Source organism: Symphodus melops (genome assembly GCF_947650265.1).
Source record: "Symphodus melops genome assembly, chromosome: 17".
Taxonomy (NCBI): Eukaryota; Metazoa; Chordata; class Actinopteri; order Labriformes; family Labridae; genus Symphodus; species Symphodus melops.
This window is the reverse complement of record NC_136707.1, coordinates 21311976-21334050: the sequence shown is the minus strand read 5'-3', so window position 1 is coordinate 21334050 and position 22075 is coordinate 21311976. Positions and strand designations below refer to the sequence as shown.

Below are 22075 nucleotides of genomic sequence, written 5' to 3'. Positions count from 1 at the left end.
CGAGGAACCATCAGATGACAAACCTGCTTGAAGAAAAATCTGTTTTTTTTCATAAACCTAATATTTCATTTTGGTGACAAAAAGAATCACGTCGCCTTCAGTGCAACAACTTAGAGAACTTTAGTGACCAATATTGAGTCCAGTAGATTTAAGACGCATGAGAAGCTGAAGTGTTCTGCACAGCGAGGTGTCCACAAGAGTTAGTTAAGTTTTTATGAGGGAGCAATAATCTTCAACTCTGCACACTGTGAGTGTACAGATTGTATCAGTAATGAAGTTTGTGTTAGTCCATAGTCTGTGTTTGTTAGTGGTTCTTTGCATTTGGGATGCGTGACTGTCGAGTGTCACTCCACATCGAAGTGAATCCTATTTTTTTGTGGTCACTGTTTTGCCGCTGCTTCGCGTGGTTACGTTGCTCAGTCAGCCCAACGTATCATTACAGTCGAAAATACTGTATGGGGGAATTCCTAAGCTCCCGGCGAGGAATGTCGCTGCCGCATTTGTGTGGAATGCTGAACATTCATTTCCCTCCAGGAGGTGAGTTCTAGACATTTCAAGTATGCGTTTCTTTTTATGAGGCGAGGAAAGCATACCGAACAGTTTGTGAACTTCCAGCAGTATGCTGAAATTACAGAAAATATCCCAGCATGGTTATCTTTAATGGGCACTCAGAGACTGCTTTTAATTAGGAGGAATTTTCGCAGACGAACTGTCGTCGAAGTGCGCCGGTGAATCCACTACCTGCGATTAAGAATCGTAATATATCCTGACGAGTTAGACAACAAGTTGCTATGTGACATAAAATCATGCTAATGGCTCTTCTGTTTTCCATTTGTCGTCTCTTTCAGAAGCTATAATGAGGATAATTGTCTGGGTTTAGCTGGATTAAAAGTAGAAAATGGCAGAGCACACATGCCTCATTGTTACTTCGTCTCTAAATCAACTGTTGCCTCCAACAATGTGGCCACACGCACTGCACTGCAGCACCACTTACAACTGAGCCCAGTCATTAGATTACGGCCTTTCCCAGGTAGATCCATCGCAGTTCACCTGGGCTGAATGAATGAAACGACAGTTCTACGACAGGAAGAAAGAGAGAGAACACTGTGGCTCTGTAACTTTGTCCTTTGTGACAGTTTTGAGCAGGGGTTAATACATCCATTGTGGGCCAGGCCTGTGCTTGCCTTGCATGTCCCGTGCAAGGTGGCAATTAGGATTTGTGTGACTCCCCTATCCCCCGGACCCAGTCCAGTGGACGGAGAGGAGAATGCAATCATTGTCAATTAAACCAGAGGAGAGTGGCCTCCTGGCTTTGCCCATTGTGAGGGCAGGATGTGGGAGGGGCTGCAGACTCCAGCTCTGGTATCAGCGGGCTGGAGGAGAAGGAACCTGATCCAAGGGCTTGCCTGGGTCACTCATTCCCACTCCCACTCACCTTTACGCAGCTCTGGGCAGCAGGGATGCAAACAGAAGAACCTCTATGCTGGAGGGGGGGGGATCTTCGTCACGGTCTCTGCTGCAAGGAGGGTTGTTTGCTAATGGATCGCTCCGGTGCTATTTAATAAGATATAAAAAGCCCCGGGAGATGTGTGTGTTTTATATTCTTATATCTTAATTATGTGATGTAACAGGGGGCACAGTAGATTTTATTTGCAGCTCCTAAATGTGCTTCATGTGTTTTTAATGACATCTTATCAAAAATAGTTTAACAACATTATAAAATGTCAACCCCCCCTCCCCACACACACACACACACACACACACACACACACACACACACACACACACTTCTCTAAGGTTCTGATGAATTTATGTGCTTATAGGAAAGGAGCCAACACTGAAGTGCTACACAATACACTGCAGTTCCTTGAGCGGCCACTTGGAGACAACTCCGAAAGCGAACCATTCCCCACGAATCCCCATCAGTTTCCTTCAGCTCCAGAGAAAACTATTTTAGTCTTTATACTTACTTTAAGGTTGATTGTTGATATAATTTACCCATTCAAGTCACACTCTTAAATGTTTGCATGAGGGGATCATAAAATCTCATAAACTCAATTTATCAGATTTTCTTTTTTTTTAAATGTTGCTAGAAACCATTTTTGCTACCATCTGGTGGTGATAAAGAAAAAATCTGTCAGATCCAAACTTCATTTGCTATCCACAAAATGGTTTAGACATACTGTATTTTCATGTGATCCAAAGCGGTGCACCAAACAGCCAGACTTGCCGTCCCCAGAGTCGTGGTGCTAGCGTGGCTACGCCATTTTGCCACCCAGTAATTATGCCACATAATTCAGAGGCATTCAGAAATACCCTCGAGCTTCAGTGGGGTCAAAGAGGTCATGAATTCAACTCAGTGTTGTTATTGGATTACACAAGATTGCAAGATGTTGTTGTCCCTTATCTTTGCGGTGGGTCCAAATGCACCAACAAGCCATCATCTTAATGATGCTTTGAGAAACAGTCTGCAGCAACACTAAAGGTCAGCTTGCTGAAAGCAGCTGTCACACTATGATTCATGGACAGTGGCTCATAATACATGACCGATATTGGTGAAGAGGACACTCAACAATATCATGCATTCTTTTTACAAGTGAGAGCAATTCTTTCATTTTCATTGTGAGCCTTGCTTGTAAATCTATCTTTACAGCCGTGTCCCAGAATGTAAAATCCACGGAAATATATTCTCAGTTCTTCTGAGGACATCTAAAGCCTCTTCCTCATTCATTTCACAAATGAACTCTTTTCATCCTTTAGTGTGCTGGACTCTTTCCTTGCCTCTTAGCTCTTACACAAGGATAAATGCAACCCTTGGATCTGTTTTTCCAGTGGTTTCACCACTTCCTCCTTTGCCACTGTCACCCACTCATGACCACAATGACATCTCTCAGCCACCACTTTAGCCACTGATAGATGGTTTCTATTTAGGAAACGGCATCTGACCAAAAACCACCAAGCACAACAAGACTGTTGACAGGACCAAATAGAAACTTTCAGCTGAGGGAGAAAACAGAGCACAAAACAGCCATGCCTCCATTTTGGAGCCTCGTCTGCAATATAGCCTTGTGAAAAGACTCTTATGATTGCTTTCTTTGGTTGAGGTATCGAAAGTTTGATTTTCCTTTAGTCAGGTTTCACCCAATTGTGTGCAATCCATTTTGTCAGTGAGGAAAAGTGACGTTGCTGAAAATAACCGACAGCCTGCTTAAAATTGAGCTGTTCCCGCTCTGAGCTGAAGGGTTTGATGGATGAACTGCAGGAGCTTGTAACTTTTGGCACTGAGCAGAACAGGTTGTCGCGACAACCCCAAAGCTTCTCAGGTAATTAATAAACACATTCATTAGCAGGCAGAAACACTAAATCAAATGCTATTCGGTCATCAGTCATGCACTGCTGGAATATGGCATTTTAACAAGGCTCACATTGAGATAATGAGGAACCGAGTCTTTCAAGGATTATTGGCATCTTCAGAGACAGTCAAAAATAAACACTGACAATTTCCTCTGCGGAGCTGCGGCAGCGCGTGTGTGTGTGTGTGTGTGTGTGTGTGTGTGTGTGTGTGTGTGTGTGTGTGTGGGTGTGTGCGTGTTTACATGTCTGCATCTGACAGTCTTTATCGCCTCTTGTGGAGAGTTCACATTTAGTGTAAGAAAACGCAGAAGGAGGGGAGGGACTGGCCAGCAGCCAAAGTGTCCTTCAGGAAAAGGAAATCAAACAGTGAGAGGAAAGAGGGGAGAAAGTGATGGGATCGTGGATAGATGGCTGACTGGTTTATAGTTAGGGCACTTTAAAGTGGCAGGGTCATCAACAGTGGACTCCGCCTGAGGAAGAGAGCAGAGAGATGATTCTAGGAGAGTTAGAGACCTCTTACAGCTGCAGCAAGGAAACAGACGGTAGAAAAAAGAGCCAGACAGAGAGAGAGTGTGTGTGTGTGTGTGTGTGTGTGTGTATTTTTCTTATCTCTAGGTTAAGCTAATGGGATTGTTTTTGATGACACACCTCAAGATGTTCACCCCCACAGATGGGCAAAGATAATTGAAGTCCAAAATGCTTACTCACAATCCAATTAACTTATCTTGGCTCACAGCGTAGAGACACACTCCAAGACCTGGATTGGCCTTCTGTGTGTGTGTGTGTGTGTGTGTGTGTGTGTGTGTGTGTGTGTGTGTGTGGGTCAGTTCTAGAAAATGTATGCTTCCTAGGATTTAACATAATTTGTACTAATTGGTGTTTGCTGTTCAGCAACTACTTAGAGATAATCAAATGAATTCTTAATGGTCTGTACCGCGGGCTCGTTTGGAGGATGGACATGCGTGCAGAAGCTTCACTACAGATTTATAGTTTTAAAAAAAAAGATGCTTGAAATACTTTTGGCAGGTGTTTCAGTCTTCTCTTCCCCAGCACTCATTCTGGTCCAGTTATCTGCCAACTTCCACTCAGGGAATGTGCTTTGAAAGTAATCCCGAGAGGAGAACATGATTGTGTTGTAACCCTGGTGAAAGATGTCTCATTGCCTTTTATGACCTCAATTCATTTTTATGACGAGAGAGAAAACATGCAACCATCTGAGAAACATAGCATTACTCCAAGTCTGAATATTGCTCGAGTTAAATTGCAAGTGTTTAGTCCACACGGCAAACCTCAGTGCTGATAAATATGCCATGGCCGAAACGCTTAAAACTGCAGTTCCTCAAATGGCCACTTGAGGCGGGCTCCAAAGTGAGTCGTTCCCCCAATGATGAGGCTTCTTAATAAATGTGGGGACTGGTGTCTCACGTCACATAAATCAGGCTGTCAGATGTGTCTTTTGTTACCATTTGTATTTTCTTTGTGCCTCAGATAACATTTTTGCTCACATAGAATTGTACCAACCAAGAGGTTTGTGCTAAAATCAAGTATTATATTATATCCAAGCAATGATGAGCAGGTGGGGTTTCTGTGCTCTGCCATAGCTGGCTTGTTAAATGTTAGTGTTCAGTGTGCTGAAGCCTGTGCTTGGGTCTCAGGATTTCTGTTGGCTTGCAGAGACGAGCTGTGCTGGTGATAATGATGGTTAAATGTAACTCATTTGTTTCAATTAACTGCAACTTCTTAAAAAGTAACCTTGTTTTAACCAGCAGAGATGCAGGCAAACGAGCAGCGTGTCTGCTACCTCTAAAGCTCTGTGTATGATGAAAACCCAGCAGCTACAGTCACAATATGAATCTCTATCTGTCGTGAACATGATGCTTAAAAATTTCAGGAGCTCGCTAATGATTCAGCTACGAGCACAGACTGTTCAGCTCTGAACACGCAGGGTTTGCCAACCCCCCCCCCCCCCCCCCCCCCCCCCCCCCCCCCCCCAAAACGCCTCTCCAGCTCCATCATCTTGGCCAAATATAGTCACTTCTGGCGACGGCCAATATCCCCAACTGGAGCAGGGAAGATAACGAACCAATATGTGACATCACAGTGGCTGCATCACAATTTTAAACAATGTACTGGTGCTTGTTAAATTCAACAATGGCAGTCTTGATACCACAGCAAAAAAAAAGGCTACAAAAGGCTGCTAAAAATGCATGAATAGTCTCCTAATATCAATATTAATTACCAAAAGTTGCAAACAAACTTTCACACGATATGTTAACAGTGTATTTGTGCTAAACAGGCAGTGCTCTTTTTGAGAGTGCTTTCACTTAATAAATAATGGAGACAGTATCGTTTTCAAAAACGTGGCAATAAAATGCGAAGTGTCGAAAATGTTCATCCATCCATTAAGATACAGTCTGTGGTTCAGTCTCCATGCTAATACTTAGCCTCCCTGTAGCAGATGAAAGGGACTTCACACTGAGACGAGATGTCCTTAAGCGTCGTACCTCTTTGTATCCTTCCTCCTAATCCTCTTCAATGAGTGGAGGGACTACTTTTCACCAGCCCTGCAGTTTCTGCACTTTTCTGATGCGCTCAGTCTGGGATTTTTTTCCCCCTCCCTCCTCTCATCAGTCTTCAGCTTACATGTCATGTGAACACCAGCACGTGTTACTCAGACCCTGTGAGATGAAGACTCATGGTAATGTCCATTGATTTTGTGAGCAGGCAGAAAGAAAAACCACACATTCGCACATTCTCACTCTCTCTCTCTCTCTCCCCCACACACACACACACACACACACACACACACACACACACACACACACACACACACACACACACACACACACACACACACACACACACACACACACACACACACACACAGGTAAAGCTATAAAAATCCCTGCTGATCTCAACAGGGGCAGAGCAATCCAAGTTTTTTTGCTACTTGCGGAAATAATTTCCGCCTTCTCTGATCTCTTGTTGCTTCCTTAAGACCAGAAGCATCAAGGTGGATGCTTTCTTCTTCTTTTTCCCACATTATTTGACTGATATTTAGCTGTAGGTCTTTGAAGAGTCGGCCCCTCCCTCATGTGCAGCTCTGGATCTGTGAGGGATAGAAACAACTGTCTGAGGCTTTCGGGAGGAATTTCCTGCTGGACTAGAATACAGAGGGACTATTCGGCCCTGCTCATGTGACTTAGTGCCTTCCTCTCTGTCTTATTATGACTGCACACTGTAACACTTCAGGTTGTGAGGTGTCATATTGTCAAGGGGAGGGACATAATCCAGAAGCATTTTCCCAAGAGGTCTTTACATGCCTCATTTTATGGTGGATGGCCTGAGTAGGATGTTCTGTTTGTTGTAGCTGTCAAGTATTGGTGACTAGTTCAGAACAGGTGCTCGGCCCTGAAAAAAACCAAAACTCTCTTAACAAGAGTTTTTTTGGCAAGGAAAGCAGCAGGAGAGATCCGATTCGGTGTGTATGCAGCATCCACAAACTGCCACATTTTGAAGCTTATTGCTCTGAACATCCTCCAGCTTTTGAATTTTGACATCTAATCACTGTTGACCCAGGAATACCCTTCATGTTTGTGTTTGCTCTGCATAATTCATAGTTCAAATTCTGTGCAAAGCCTGTCATGAAGCGCGCAGCCAGTGAAGGATTGTCTCAGCCTTGTGCTATTGAAAAAGCGTTAATCCTCTGTGGATGGATATGTAAATATGACCGAGCGCGGCTCTGTGTTGCTGGAACGCTTCTGATTGTTGCAGATCAACTGATGTGTGTTTGTTGGTGCAGGAGAGACGGAAAAAAAGACCGAAAGAAGGGTTAGCATAAATCGGATCCTTTAGGTGCTGATAACAATATATAATCCCCTTAGGAAACACTCAACATTCCTACATGGTAACAGCCGTATTATTCCATTCAATGAATGTACAGTAAACACGTATAATGCCTCACAATCTGCAGGATTTTGTGAGTATTCAATCTATTGATTTTTTTTTTTCAGGTGATATTAGTCAGTCAATGTTGTCTCAAAAGACTTAACAAAAAGTTCAGGTCCAGTCCGTACTCTTTGTTCTCGCACTTCAGGCGCTGAAGGAGATCGTGAGCGATCGTAGCCTGCAGTCTGCTGTTAACTGTTGACCCATCTGCTTTTTTTTTTTACCAATTCATCATGCTGTATATAAAGGAGAGCTCCGTAGTTAAGCTGTAACATCAAAAAATGCACTCTGGATATTTTGTGAGTGATTGAAATGCAGCTGAAAAGCGGTTGAGTCATCAAACGTTTTGGCTTTTGACATCAGTAAGCTGCCATTCACAAGCTCTTCTCAATGAAAGTGAACAAGCTTTTGGAGTTTATTGTGACATGGAAACACGCTCCATAGTGTTGCTGTGATCAAACATGAAAATAGGCAGTTATACTAATTAGATCTCCAATCTTTTTTTTTTCTTTTCTTAGACAGGTTCTATGTGTCCTGACTCTAGGGTCTACTTGATGTAGGGAGGGGATCCCGAAAGATCCAATCCTGCATCGTTATACGGGTCTTTGCAGTGATTTCAGGCCTTTAAACACTGAACTCCACGGAGCGATATCCCCACGGGATCAAAGACGAATATGACACACCAGTCAATTAGGGCCAGCAGAAAATATATAAATAAAAAAATCTGGCAGACATTTCAGAAATAACTCTGAGAGCAATGTGGAGCACTGAGACTGAGGGAGGAATCAGTCTGAATAGCTACTACATGGGGAATCATATTAAAAATCTACAGTGCTTTTATGTGAAACAGTGGAAGGGGACGCTTAGCTGTAAGTAGTAAAAAAAAAAGTTGACATTTGTTTTATGAATATGTTTGAATGAAAGGTATCGATCAAAGAGAGAGCTGTCAGTCATTGAATTCATAAATAAAAAAGAAAGCATCCTTCCCCTCGAGCTGAACACTTTCCGGACCTTTCAGACTTAAACAAGAGGAGAGAACTTGAGCACCAAGATTGCATCAAACTCATTTTCTATTTATGAGGCTCAGTGCTGTTAAAGCGCATTAATCCCCCTCGTGGCTTTGATGTAGGTTTCAATCACTTCCAGTCGATTTTTTTCACCGAGATCAGATTGTTTATGTCTGATTTAGAAGTTGAGCTCCTGTTTTATTCCGGACCCAACCTGTCTGTGGTCTTACAGTGTTCGGTGTGTTTCATTTTGTGTTTCTTGTTAAAATGAACACACGTAGGGTAGTCACAGAGCAGCAGGGCTTTGCAGGCCCATAAGCCATGGCTTGATCCCTGACACATACAGACAGGGACTCCCAGCCATCTGGCCAGATGAGACACTTGGATATACTCTCTCTCTCTCTCTCTCTCTCTCTCTCTCTCTCTCTCTGTCTGTCTGTCTGTCGCTCGCTCACTCACTCACAGACACAATTTACGGTAGTTCTGGGGATTTCTTTCATCTATCTCAAGGGTTGCCAGAGCGCTCTGGTGGTCACAGATAGTGACCGAGCCCACGGCTTCTTATTCCCCGTCCTCAAAGTCGCGCATTGCGATTCCAAACTAAAGGCTTCAGTTTTAGCCTGCAGGTTTTATTACTGCCAGAAGGTCACAGAGACAAAGAAAGAGAGGGGACAGAGGATAATTGGGAGAGGTGGAGAATGTGCAGATTAAAGTGAATGAGATATCTGGAAGATGAACATGTTAGAAAAAGTCTGGCTGAACTCACCTTATTTATCGTTTTTTGTATTTTATAAAGTAGCTTTCTAATATCCTGTAACATATACATGTTTATGAGTCAGGCTTTTATTTTGAAGGTCTGTTTGTTTCAACTTTCTATCAACTAGCTCCTTCACTTGGAGAGTTTCCTGAGCTCGTTATCAGCGGTCTCTTTATTAGTTGTATTGCATGCTCTACCAACGCTACACGATGATGCACATCCTCAAGAAGTGGAGCAATGTTACTCTCATTTAGTCGACTTCAAAGGTAATGGAAATGTTCAAGTAGAGGCGATAAGGTGCCTTGAAGAATAGCAGTGCTCCATGAAATGGGCGAAGATAACTTTGAACTGATGCAGGTTTAAAAAACATTTCAGAAGAGACTCTGTGCATGATTTATGAGGGAGCACATTCATTGAATGTGTTCATAATGCCTTAGGAATTATGCTAATCTTTTAGTCAAATTTTTAAAAAAGGCGTTTGTATCATGAGGACATTCAAGTGAACGGCCATCAGTTCATCCCAAAGTTCAGTTGTTTTATTCCAACAAAACATTTGAAGTTGTGATTTGTATTTAGTTTGTTTTAATGCTGTACAGTAAGTTTTTGCTGTGTTTTGACCTTCTGGGCACCCGTACAGAGAAGACTTGTTCTCACTTTGTGTTGTTTTTGATGGTCTTAAGCGCGACCTCACTCTGGCTGTCGTAACCTTCTGTCCTTTTTTAAACGTCTCACAAGCCTGCTGCCATCGCTCTTCGTTTACATTATGCAGTTACCAAGGTTACCGCAGCTTCCAATCAGAACTGAGAGATACATCCCTTCATGGTGCAATGTTTCTCACATAAAGAAAGAATCCCTTCAAGTATATAATCTATAATGAATTTCCTCCATAATGGATTCAGATGTATAATGTAGAAAGTATGTAATAAATTAATGAATCATATCTTTAATGCAGATCATTAATAAAACTACATGACCCCCGGAGCAGCTCAATGTTTCTTAAAGATCAAAACACACATTTCTGCACCTCCGCACTCCCACATACTGAATTCTTAAAAGCTGCAGAGATCTGATCACTGATAGTCTCACTCAGTCTTCATTTTAATTCCCACTCTCTCCGACCTCGTGAGTATCTAATAACTTTGAAATTGAAGCACGGACTCGGGCCCTCATCCATCTTCGTCGAGTCACGTCTTTTTCCCAGCATTCTTATGTTAATATCGCCCATACCGCCTCCCACACAGGCAGATAACTTGCCTTTTCCCTCCTGGCGATGCCTCACCCTGTGTGTTGAAAATAGCTGAGCCTAGAACACAACTTGTGTAACATTGATTTGAAATTCAATCGAGACAACTACCTCGGGGGCCCTGGGCCGAATCTTAGATCCCTCTCTCCGATACCGCTGCTGGAGCAGGCGGGGAAAAAAAGCCGCATGCACGGAGGGAAATAAAGCTGGCGGACCGACAGAGTCAGATAAACACACAAAATATATCTACAGCTGTTTGCAGATGTTGTGACAGGCACACACACACACACACACACACACACACACACACTTGGCCTTGACAGTCTGTGCTTGTAATCTGATACTTCTCCATGTAACGCTGCTGACAGAAGAACGTCCTCTGACACGTCAGTTGACTGAAAGGGTTTCATCTCGCTATCTTTTATCCCGTCCTCCATCCTTTCACCTGTCTGTCACCTTGAGAGACGTGAGAGTGCTCGACAAGGTGCCACTTACACGTGAATGTTCTGAATAAACCGCATTGATTCTCCCAAACCCCTCACGCAATCAGCGGTACTATTTCACGCTGGATGATTCATACTGTAGTGATACTCCTTGAAAGCATGTCGAGAGGGTTGGGAAATGATACATTCATTGGTTAAATTAGTTTTGTGAAAGGCAAATATGTGGCCTTTTTTTTAGGGTTGTGATGAAAAAAAAAAAACAGAGGTGAAGAAAAGAAAAGGAAAATATGGAAGGGAAGGGAAAGGCTGAGACGGGATGCAAACATTGACAAGGGTGCAAAAAGAAAGATTTAAAAAACATGGAAGAGGAGGAGAGACGCTGCAGGATGCTTGATAATCGGTGCCAAGTGGGGTCAGGCTGGCGAAAGGGAATTTCATTTGGCTGCACTGTAATCTAACTGAACTGGTAAATGAGAAACTCTGCCTGTATGTCTTGAATAAGTACATCTTGATGCTTCACAAAAACATGGCTGACTGAAAGCTGAAGCGTCAGGTCTTTTAATGTGTGTGTGTGTGTGTGTGTGTGTGTGTGTGTGTGTGTGTGTGTGTGTGTGTGTGTGTGTGTGTGTGTGTGTGCAGGACCAAATGTGAGTGTATACTATAATCAGATCTGGTTGCAATGCACTGCCTGTTTCTATACACACACACACAGGACAGAGGGTCAGACAGAGACAAAGTGCTTGTCAGTGGGGGGTTGAAATCTGCAGTGGATTACCACGAGATGACAGATCTCCTGTGAACCCTTCCTCTCTCATTGTCTCCGGTGAATCAGCAGGATGCAGTATTAATGCAGTGGGAGGAAAAGGTTTAGTCTGAGATGAAAAGTGCACCACAAATAAAATATTATTATCTTTATGATGATGATTGTTTTCCGTGTCCCCGAGTCCACTGGTTCCCAAAGTCGGGACGTGAGACACTGAGAGGGGCGGGTCATGAGATCAGGTTCACTAAAGGTGTGCACTATGCTTCAGTATGGACATTTAGTCATTGTTGTAGTTTGTAAAGTTAAGTCATGGGGCAGGACTATACTTCAAGTGTTTGACCTTAAAAACCAAGAAATGAGCTGATATTGAGTGCCTGGGACTTTGATTTGTCCTTCTGTGGTAAGGAAACAGATGTTATTTAAGTTTATGTAAGTTATTTGTACAGTATCATGTCCAAGTTTAAAATCTGGCTCCCTACATGTAAACAGTACTCACAGAGTAAGAGGAAGGCTTGGCAGATGACACAACAAAAAAAAAGAATAAAGACACCGTGCAGCTTCCTGATTGATTTCTTGCACTAACACGTGTTGACCAGTAGGGGGCAGCCTCGGTGTAAATACAATGTGACGCTCTACATCTACGTACATCTATCATCTTCAGTCAGCGTGGTCATCTAGTCATTCTCTTTTCATTCTAAAAGGTAACATAATGCTGCCCTCTTTCTGTTGGCAACATGTATTCTTTTACTTCTGTCATAGCTTGTGTGTGTGTGTGTGTGTGTGTGTGTGTGTGTGTGTGTGTGTGTGTGTGTGTGTGTGTGTGTGTGTGTGAGAGAGAGAGAGAGAGAAAAACGTGGAGTGTGTGTGCAGAGCCACAGCTGTCGGTGTGTTTCCTCCTCCTCCCTCCTCTCTAATATAACCCTCCACTGTGCAGGTCTAAGCTCATGAAAGAGTATTAAAACTGCCGAGTCAGCACAAACAGAGTCCACAGAGGCAAGCACTTCAACTTCATCACTTCTCACACACACACACACACACATGCACGCAGACACACACACTCACTCACTAGGAGTTTGTGCTGAACTACAGGATGTTAGCTGTAGCTTCTTCCTCAGATGGCCGTTTCCTATCAAGGAGCCTCGCTCACATGAAGGCTGAGAGAGCGAACCTGTGACAGTCATTGTGTCTTCAGGTTGTCAGAAAAGTTGATACCTTGATACATGTCTGTGTTTTATAGTCTGTACGTTAATGATCGTTAACATCAAAATATACAGAAGGCTTTAGAGGATTATTTCATGAGGCAGGTCAAAACAACTTTTGACTCCCTCTCTCTCTTTCTTACTGATTTTCGAAGCACAGTTGTCAAAGTGCAAACTGTTATTATGCACAACTCCTCCCTAAACCACAAAGAAGAAAAGCCTCCATTTCACCCCTCAGTGGTCGCTTCTTTTTGTGCTGCGTAGCTTTTTTAGCAGCGCTGATAATCTCTACGCGATGAGGTGCTTTGATAATGACGTATCTGGCTGATAACAACGTGCGTCTCAGGTGCAATGACTGCTCCAGCTCGTAAAGGTCACCTTTAAAACTCCCTGCCCTCTTTATCTACGTCTTTTCTTTTCCATCTCGCACCCTGAAATTAGAAACACCTTTGTCCCTTCCTGGCTGTGGATGAAAAAGAAGAAGGGATTACAAAAAGCAGGGATTGATTTGCAGTTAAATGGCTGCTTCCCGGACACGTCAATGAAGAAAAGGACAGGTTATTTTCTGTTGTTCAGACTGTCGAGACAATCGAGAGAGACGGAAGGAGGAAAAAACTAAAGCAACTCTCCACCTTCGAGTCCAATCTCCTGTTCTGCCTTCAGGGGACAGCAAGAGCCTGCATGTGTGTTTGTGTGCAAGCAGAGCAGCTGCAGCAGGTTAATGCCAGCTCTGTGTGTGTGTGTGTGTGTGTGGGGGGGGGGGGGGGGGGGGGGGGGGGGGGAAGTGTAGAGAGATAATATCCACAGCCAGACTGACAGACATAAAGAGGCTTCGAGCAGCTCCTGACTCAGATCCATGGCTCGGCTGGCAGTGTTTCACATCTCTTGGATGTCTGCTCGTGAGTGTGTGAGTGAGTGTGATCGCTGGAAGGAACTGCAGGATGTGAGCAAGAATCTCATGCAGCTTCCCTCCAGCAGCCTTGTCCACACAGGCTTTGGTCTCGTGCGTCAGCCGGCGTCCCAGAAAGGGATGCAGGCGCCGAGATGAGTTCCACCCGCAGGAGACGAACAAAAGCTGATGAAAGCCGAGCAGATTTGCAGAGACAGGAACAGAAATATCTCAAATCAAAAGAAGGAACATTGAAAACGTCCCAAACACTGAAGTTAATTAAATCTTTTGTTTCGATTAAAGTTACGATGTCTGTCAGTCTGCGAGACGAAGCAGAACTCACATTTTCATCCGCAGCTGAAGCAAGTCTGTTCCTTTCTCGGGCGGTTATAAATAAATACAAGAGTATTTTAATTCAAAGGAATGGAGGCTCTTCATTAAACCCTGCTGATGTTTTCTGTACTCTTATCTTTCAGGCAGACCCGAGAGCAGGAAACCCCTCCAGATTTCTTCTACTTTTCCGACTTCGAGAGGCACAACGCTGAGATTGCTGCTTTTCACCTGGACAGGTGAGTTTTACCAACAACACAAAACTCTGTTGAGCCGAGATTTCTCGGGGACTCGCCGGTTTCCCTCCACAGGGCTATTTTCAAATCTTCCCTCTGTCTCTTTGGAGGTCACCCAGGTTCATTCACACAGACGGGACACCATTTATAAACCGGAGGTGCGCCGCCGGTAATGCTCTTAAACTGTGAGAATGTGAATGGGATTTGGTACACGAGGGATTAAGTAACACACAGAGCGCTCAGATCATCTTTACTTGAAGCTGAGTATAATGATTCCCTCGTGATCCTTTTTACTCGGAAGATTTCAGCAGACAAGGTTAAAAAAAAAAAGAAACTCTTAACAGAGGAGCGTTAAGAGGAGTCAGATCTGATCGTTTGGGATCCTGGGGAGGATGATTAAAAGTGCGCAGGCTGTCATAAACCAGAAGTCAGACTAACAGGAGGAACAGATATCTTTTTTTATACCTGATTCCACCCTCCTGACAATCAGCAGAGATCTGGTTTGTGCCGCTGCTTCCTGCTGATGTTGAGCCCAGATTATTCGGTTATGTGAGGGTTTAACAGATATAATCTCAACCTCCAAAACGGCTGCAGACCCACCGTAGCTGCCCCGATAACATCGACATGTTTGACATCCAGAAGTTTAAACCAGGGATTATTAGATTGGCACTTTCTGAGAGAGAGAGAGGGGGGGGGGAGGGAGGGAGGGAGGAGGGAGAGAGGGAGAGAGAGAGAGAGAGAGAGAGAGAGAGAGAGGGACGGAGAGAGGAGAGAGAGAGAGGGAGAGAGAGAGAGAGAGAGAGAGACAGAGATGCCGAAGTTGTTTTCATGCAACTCAATGAACTTCTTCTAAAAACTTGACATGAGATGGTTCAATCATTTTCCTGCAGGGATTGAAGTGCCATCATTCTCAGATATACTTTGTCGTTTGTGATTGGAGAGAACTCGTGCAAAGTTGTGCCTTCGGTGGTTCATGCAACCAGATGTTTAATTCATCGCAGGATTGTTGACCTCCTGTAGTCTTAGCTCGGCCTGAAGGTCACTTGAGGCGTCCTTGGAAAAAACACACTCGCCCAGCGTTTGGTGACTGAAGATTGCAGGAGTTTGCGTGGGCAGGAAAATGAAGCCAAACAGGCATCACGGGCACGTCATTACTCCCACGAGATGGTTTGAGTTTCCTGACCGCAGCAGCCTGTGGATACCAGTCCGATCTCCAACTCATTCATAGCTTCACATCGACTCAGGACTACAGAATGCACTCAAGCTTTGTGGAGTTCGACCTGTCGCTCCACACAGCTGTGATGAAATGTACAAACATGTCCTAAAGATTGAAGTGAAGAGGAAGAATCACTGCTATGTGTTTTCATCTCTGCTCTGTGTTAGTGCTTCATATTACAGCTGTTGAGAGTCACGAGGTTTTACTCAGGAGAAGCCACACATGTGAACGCACTCACACAGGTGCTGCTTTGTCACCACGGACAGACATGACGCTGCAGTTTGCTGACCATGTATAGTGTCCTCTATAGTCTAAAGTTTCACACACACCTCTGTGTGTGTGTGTGTGTGTGTGTGTGTGTGTGCCTGCTCCCAGGAGGCTTAGATTCAGTCAGAATGTTCTGGGTCATTTGGACAGAGCACTAAAGAGGAGCTGAATAGGTATAGTGTGCTGCCATTAGAGGATAAGAATGAGAGGCAGACAGGTGGAGAAAGAATATGAGCTGAGTGAAGCAAACATTACATTTATGTTTAAAAGAAGAGTTGGAATAGGTGATGGGGAAGGCAGGCAAACACAAAGCTTTCAGCCTTTGGTTCCATGCTGGATGTCAATATGCTTAGGACGGTGAATCATAAGATTTATAAGTGCTGGAATTGCAAGTCCTCGTGCGTCTCTTCTTACAGGTTTTTCCTCTTCAAACATTACAACATTTTCTCTGCATGTGGATTTGAATAGAAAAGGGCAGAAGTGCTCTCTTACTTTGTGTGTGTGGTTTGAAACAATCTGGTTCACGGCTGGCTGAAGACGCTGCTGATGGTGCGTCATCAAAGAATGACGCTGCATTAATTGTGTATTACTTTCTATTTACTTTTCCTGATTGTTACTGTAAGTTTGCAGACGGTGTGCTTCTTCAGTGATCATGCGGAACTTCTCATGAAGCTAACAGCTCGCTCCAATAACCACTGCCTTTCATCCTCGTCTTTCTCCACAGGATCCTCGACTTCCGGAGGGTTCCCCCCGTGGCAGGACGGCTTGTCAACATGACGAGGGAGATCAGAGACGTGACGCGCGATAAAAAGCTGTGGAGGACCTTTTTCATCTCACCAGGTAGACACTCTGCTAGCGTGAGCAGCCTGGCACAGTGACACAGCTCCTTGGCTGCATCACTCTTCTGTTTTGGAATGAGAAGAAAAACAAGCGCACACCACAGGCTTCAGCTCCAAGTGAACTGAGTGATGTTTAAAGTGGGCAATGTGTGTGAGCAGACCAGGACGGTCTGCTCCTCAGGAAAGTATTGAAGCGTGTGTGACGATTAAAAAAAAGCCATACATGAAATTGTCCACAAGGTGGCACTGTAGGCCAGCTAATTCTGATCCAAAACGGCCGATCCTACAGCATACTATAACTAGTGTGATTCTGTGAAAGGGCCAGTTTGAAAAAAACATGCTGCACAAAACACAGCAAAACTTCAAAAAAGTATCAGAAGATTTTACATCCTAAAAAACACGTGTCTAGTTTAGAAACAGATTAAGAAGAGGTAAGAGGCATGGTCTTTGCTTTGTCATGTCTGATATCTGCTGAGTCAGTGCTCCTAACCAAGGACACACAGTCCTCTGTTATTATTATCTTGATTTCCTCCTCAGTCTTCACGTTTGCTTCTTTGTTCAGGTTCAGAAAGAACGTGTGCCTGTTCTTCCTCTTTGACACCATCTCTAAATCACACTGCTTTTCCTCTCTCTCCTCAGCCAATAACGTCTGCTTCTACGGCGAGTGCTCATACTACTGCTCCACCGAGCACGCTCTGTGCGGCAAACCGGACCAGATCGAAGGCTCACTTGCTGCCTTCCTGCCAGACTTAAACCTGGCCAAACGTAAGACCTGGAGGAACCCGTGGAGACGCTCCTACCACAAACGCAAGAAAGCAGAGTAAGACTATGACGACATTAAAAAAGCCATCATACCACATTTTGTGATCTCTGTTTATTATATTTATTCATGTTTTTTTGTTGGCATCCTCAGGTGGGAGGTTGACCAGGATTACTGTGACGAGGTCAAGCAGACTCCTCCGTATGACCGAGGCACTCGACTGTTGGACGTCATGGATATGACCATCTTCGACTTCTTAATGGGTAAGAGTGGATGAGGACCTCGCCGTAATAAACGGCTCATGTATGCCACTCAGATGAATTCAACACAGTCCTTTTATTCTGCCGTCTCCTCGCTCAGGTAACATGGATCGACATCATTACGAAACATTCGAGAAGTTCGGAAACGACACGTTCATAATTCACCTGGACAACGGAAGAGGGTAAAGACGTTCAAATATCTGCACAACGATAATGAATATGTCGCCCTCGTATCAATGAATAGTTCTCACAGAGACTGAAGGGTTTTAAATGAATTCAGGCTGAATCTCTCTCCGTGCTGTTGCAGGTTTGGAAAACACTCCCATGATGAGCTGTCCATCCTGGTGCCTCTCAGCCAGTGCTGCAGGTCAGACTCTCTGTTCCATCCGTTTCAGCAGAGAAAAAGTGTCTTTTTCTTGGGCCCCAAGACACGTTTGTTGTTAGCTCATCTATGACTGTCCGGTCGATGATATGTGCCTCTAACAATAGGACGTTGATCTCATAAATCCTGCTGACCATCCAGACTCCTGTGTACATGATTCTATATTTTAGGATCTTCAAGAAAAAGAACCATACTGAAGAATGCAGCTCCTTTGAGGCTTCACACATCGTGACATTTCAACTTCATATGATTATCGTGGACAAACTCCAAACAGTCTTTCATTTTTCAAGTGGAGAGGGAATTCTTAACTAAATCAATGTGCTATTAAAAATTGTAAAACGCTTTCCTGCATGTTGAAAAGAAAAAGCTAAAAAATAATAATCACATCACTTCCAGGTTCATTCACCGCAGAGAGCTGAACAGTGTCTTATCAGTCTGCTGCATTAAGGCTTCTTAACTCGAGCTCTGAATCAATAAAGGCTAAGTCACAAGAAAAGGCATCAAATGTAGGCGATATAGAGTTTATAATAAAAATCTTTTGTCTCTCCTCTCCAGACTGAGGAAGTCCACCTACCTGCGCCTCCAGCTGTTGGCCAAGGAGGAGTTCAAACTGAGCTCGCTGATGGAGGAGTCTCTGCTCCGAGACAAACTGACCCCCATCCTCATCCAGCCTCACCTCCAGGCCATGGACCGCAGGCTCCGGCTGGTGCTGCAGGTCCTGGCAGGCTGCATAGAGAAAGAAGGTTACGTGAATGTGGTGGAGGAAGATCTAGTCGAAACAGCCACCCACAGGAGCCCGGGCCACAGGTAGTGAGGGCGGAACCAGAGGAACACATGGGGGAAAACAAAAAACATGGATGTCTGTGGCTGTCGGTCCCACGGGGATAAAGCCCCTCTTCTGATATCAAGCTGAATTCAGTGAATTCCAAGACTTGCCATTATTGCCTCTAAGGAACCTGCTTTTAATTGTGTTGGTATCGAAGAAACTGTCCACAGGCATGATGAGAGACTTCTTCGACACGTGTGTTTTGGTTTCATCAGGTGTCGTGTGAGACATTAAAGAGCCACCGCTGTGTTCAGAGGGTTTGTTTTATGTGTTTGATTATATTAGTACATAACCAAATGAGAACCTACACTGACTGGGCACCATATGGTCAGACAATAAGCTTTATTAGCAGTTTTCCAAATGTATAAAAAGTCTCACATACTGTGTGGAAGATGTTGTTTTCTTTTTGTACAACCTGTCTCAGTTTTCAACTTCTAACCATCAGCAGAAAAAATGTACAACCCGGAGGAATTTCACACAGTTTGTTCTGTTGATCCTATAAGCTTTTTGTTTCAGCTCAGACACGGAGAAGTCCGTCTGAACAGCAAACATCTGTATTTATTCGATGTTGTACTCCAAACAGCACCTTCACTTTGCCTTATTCTTATTTTTTTCTCCCTCCTGCAAGTCTAGCTGGCTCTACTGTTCATGCAGTGTAACAACACTAACATCAGATTTTCCAAACCAAAAATACTCTACATACAAAGACTAGAGAGCAGTGTGCTGGTTTTGTGTTCTTGAAATGGTCTGAATGCACTATCATGTTGACACCCAGGTCTGGAACATTTACAGCTGTCGATGTATGCAATGCAAAAAAAGCTTCAGTTTGTATGTTGATTCATTTTTATGATGTCTCAGTGACTATTTATTGGGAGTGGGAGTGTTTTAATAAGTTCTAGGTTATCTTTCGTTTGCTTTATTTGGGGGGAATTATTTACTTTAGGTATCTTAGCATTTGGATACTATTGAATAGACATTCCTGTGCGTACTATTTTCACATTCAGATGGTTGGAAAACAACATTTACTTCTGGACGTCGTTGAAGTGGTGCCACGCAGTTTTCCCTCCTGAGAGTCCTGTGCACTGGCTAACCTGGTACCTGTGCAATGACAGAATAACAGTACTTGAATGTTTTTGGTTTTTCAGTGTGGACAGGATTCAGAGAGCTACAAACAGTGTAAAGCTATAAAGGCTGGACTTAAGATTGAGACGTGTTTTCAGAGGTGACAATGCCTCGTCCCTCTACGGTGATAACCTGGGGCACTGGTTTCATATTCTCAGTGTAAATAACTATAAATACATGGAAGACCTAACGAGCTTCACCGCACAGTGATTTGCTTCTGTTTTCTGCGATTGCATTGTTACTGTGAAGATCTGTTTACTAAATGATTCAAGTGTGCAATAAAAGCAAACGTGAGCACAAATGTCTCTTTTTGTAGCTGCAGACGTCTTCTCTTTCTCCCGTCGATTTAACAGCAGAGACAAGACTAAAGAAATCTCATAACAAAGGTAGAGTTCATTATGACGCTGTGACTGACTCAATCAACATGTTAAATGATGTGAAGCAGTCTTCTCTAAGGCTAATTCTCACATTTCACAAATGCATCGTGAAGGCTCAAAGATGAAAACATTGCACATTAACCATCAGTGGTCAGTCAAAGCTGGTCACTTTTCATCGTAGCATGAAACAGACAATCAGAATAAACTACTTTAAATTAGAAATGAAATTAAGTGACTTATGAAAGTGAGTCTCAGCTCTGCCTGAAACTGGATGTTACTATTTGAGAGTGGAAATAAAGTCGAAGAGTGTCACTGTGTAGCTTAATAAAACATCTTTTATTTTAAAATAAATGTATATTTAATAATTGCAGGTATAATATTTGTACCGATACCATCTGAACAATATATGCTACCTATCCATCCTATCATAAAGCTATCCTACTAGCTTTTTATTAATGTAAAGTTTAATCATCAATTCAAAATAATTAAAAATATGTATGCACTTAAATGATAAGCAATACATCAGTAAATGTTCCTAAACATGTATTTTTCTCGTCTTTTTCCTGAATAATATGACGTCAAATAGTCTACGTCAGCTCAGCAATTGGGGTACTCAATATTTGTTCTACCATTAAGGCAGCGTTTACGTTCACTTTCCAGGACTGGTGTTTATTTTTCCGATTATTCCGATAACCCATGAATGCATCGTCGCGGAGGGTCACGGAGCTGTCCGTGGTCCTGAAGGAGAATATGGGCGCAGTCTGAAGCACCATGGACAGCGCCGGGATGATTGTTAAAGCTGTGCGATTGATTTGTGATATGAATTTTTTTTTTAATTATTTGGGACAGCTGTTGTTGCACGTGTCGCAGACAGTCCCTGCTTTATTGACAGTAAACGATAACGTACCTAGGTGAAACCAGGAGAGGGCGCTAGCGTATCGTGAAGCTCCTGAAGAGGCTGCTACAGGTGACTATCACTGGGTGGCACTCGAGCTTCGCTGTAGCCGAACAGTGGAGGTGTTTACATGTCTGTCATGTGGAGGACACTTCTCTTTCTCCCTGGATAAATGTTCAAGTGGTTCCTACAAGTGATTTATTTTTTACAGCCATTTTACTGGTGGTCGCAGGGGCTACTGGCATGACTTCAATGTGATGACATTTAGATTTTACGAACTGCCAGCAAAAGAAAGAAAGAAAGAAAGAAAGGAAGAAAGGAAGGAAGGAAGGAAGGAAGGAAGGAAGGAAGGAAGGAAGGAAGGAAGGAAGGAAGGAAGAAAGAAAGAAAGAAAGAAAGAAAGAAAGAAAGAAAGAAAGAAAGAAAGGTACACAGCTGAGATTTTTTTAATGGGGGGAGAGTTTGCGTTGTTGCTGAACTTCACCATTTTGGCCACTGGGTTGTGCACGAGAGCTGAAGCCTACAACCTTCAAGACTTGACGTACAACTCTGAATTGATTAAAGTGATCATAGCACAGCTTGGACTCTTCATTTAGGACATTTATTCAGCTGATTATTAACTCGTAAAAAGTTCAAATCAAATGTACATTCATCAACACAGCCAAATCTGACTTATAAAAGTATTTTTCAAATCTTTAGTGGTTGTTTTTTTTTTTTTTAGTCTACCTGACCAAATGAAATAACCGAGAGAGTATTTCCCTGGTGCTGTTTACCCTCCACAGCAGACCACCCCGCGGCCTGTCATTCAGCAGCAGCCTCTCCTGCCTAGTAACAGTATCCAACACCACTGTCCTCCCGTCTCTATGGCAACAGAGCAGCAAACCCCTTCCTGGCGTGCCTCCCATTGATCAAAGGTGTGTGTGTGTGTGTGTGTGTGTGTGTGTGTGTGTCTAGTGTGTGTC

The 22075-nt window shown here is 43.5% G+C and overlaps 2 protein-coding genes and 1 long non-coding RNA gene across 3 annotated transcripts in view; 2 read left to right on the top strand and 1 right to left on the bottom strand.

Annotated features, from left to right (window-relative positions):
* Positions 1 to 18728, top strand: part of fam20ca (FAM20C golgi associated secretory pathway kinase a) — a 32762-nt gene extending 14034 nt beyond the window's left edge. Inside the window, exons 4-10 of the mRNA XM_079365964.1 lie at positions 14080 to 14172; positions 16377 to 16492; positions 17131 to 17311; positions 17405 to 17514; positions 17612 to 17693; positions 17819 to 17878; positions 18449 to 18728. Of these exons, the coding sequence (XP_079222090.1) occupies positions 14080 to 14172; positions 16377 to 16492; positions 17131 to 17311; positions 17405 to 17514; positions 17612 to 17693; positions 17819 to 17878; positions 18449 to 18704 (898 nt within the window). The 3' untranslated portion in view covers positions 18705 to 18728. The remainder of the gene's footprint in view (positions 1 to 14079; positions 14173 to 16376; positions 16493 to 17130; positions 17312 to 17404; positions 17515 to 17611; positions 17694 to 17818; positions 17879 to 18448) is intronic.
* Positions 17951 to 21360, bottom strand: LOC306838039. Its single transcript, XR_013781023.1, has 4 exons — positions 20848 to 21360; positions 19746 to 19817; positions 18468 to 18619; positions 17951 to 18038 (listed from the first exon to the last, which is right to left on the bottom strand). It is a non-coding gene; the product is annotated as an uncharacterized lncRNA (long non-coding RNA).
* A 539-nt stretch (positions 21361 to 21899) lies between these two features.
* The window catches only part of rai1 (retinoic acid induced 1), a 60596-nt gene continuing 60420 nt past the window's right edge, over positions 21900 to 22075 (top strand). The window contains exon 1 of the mRNA XM_079365945.1: positions 21900 to 22027. The gene's annotated coding sequence lies outside the window, so the exon portion shown is untranslated. The remainder of the gene's footprint in view (positions 22028 to 22075) is intronic.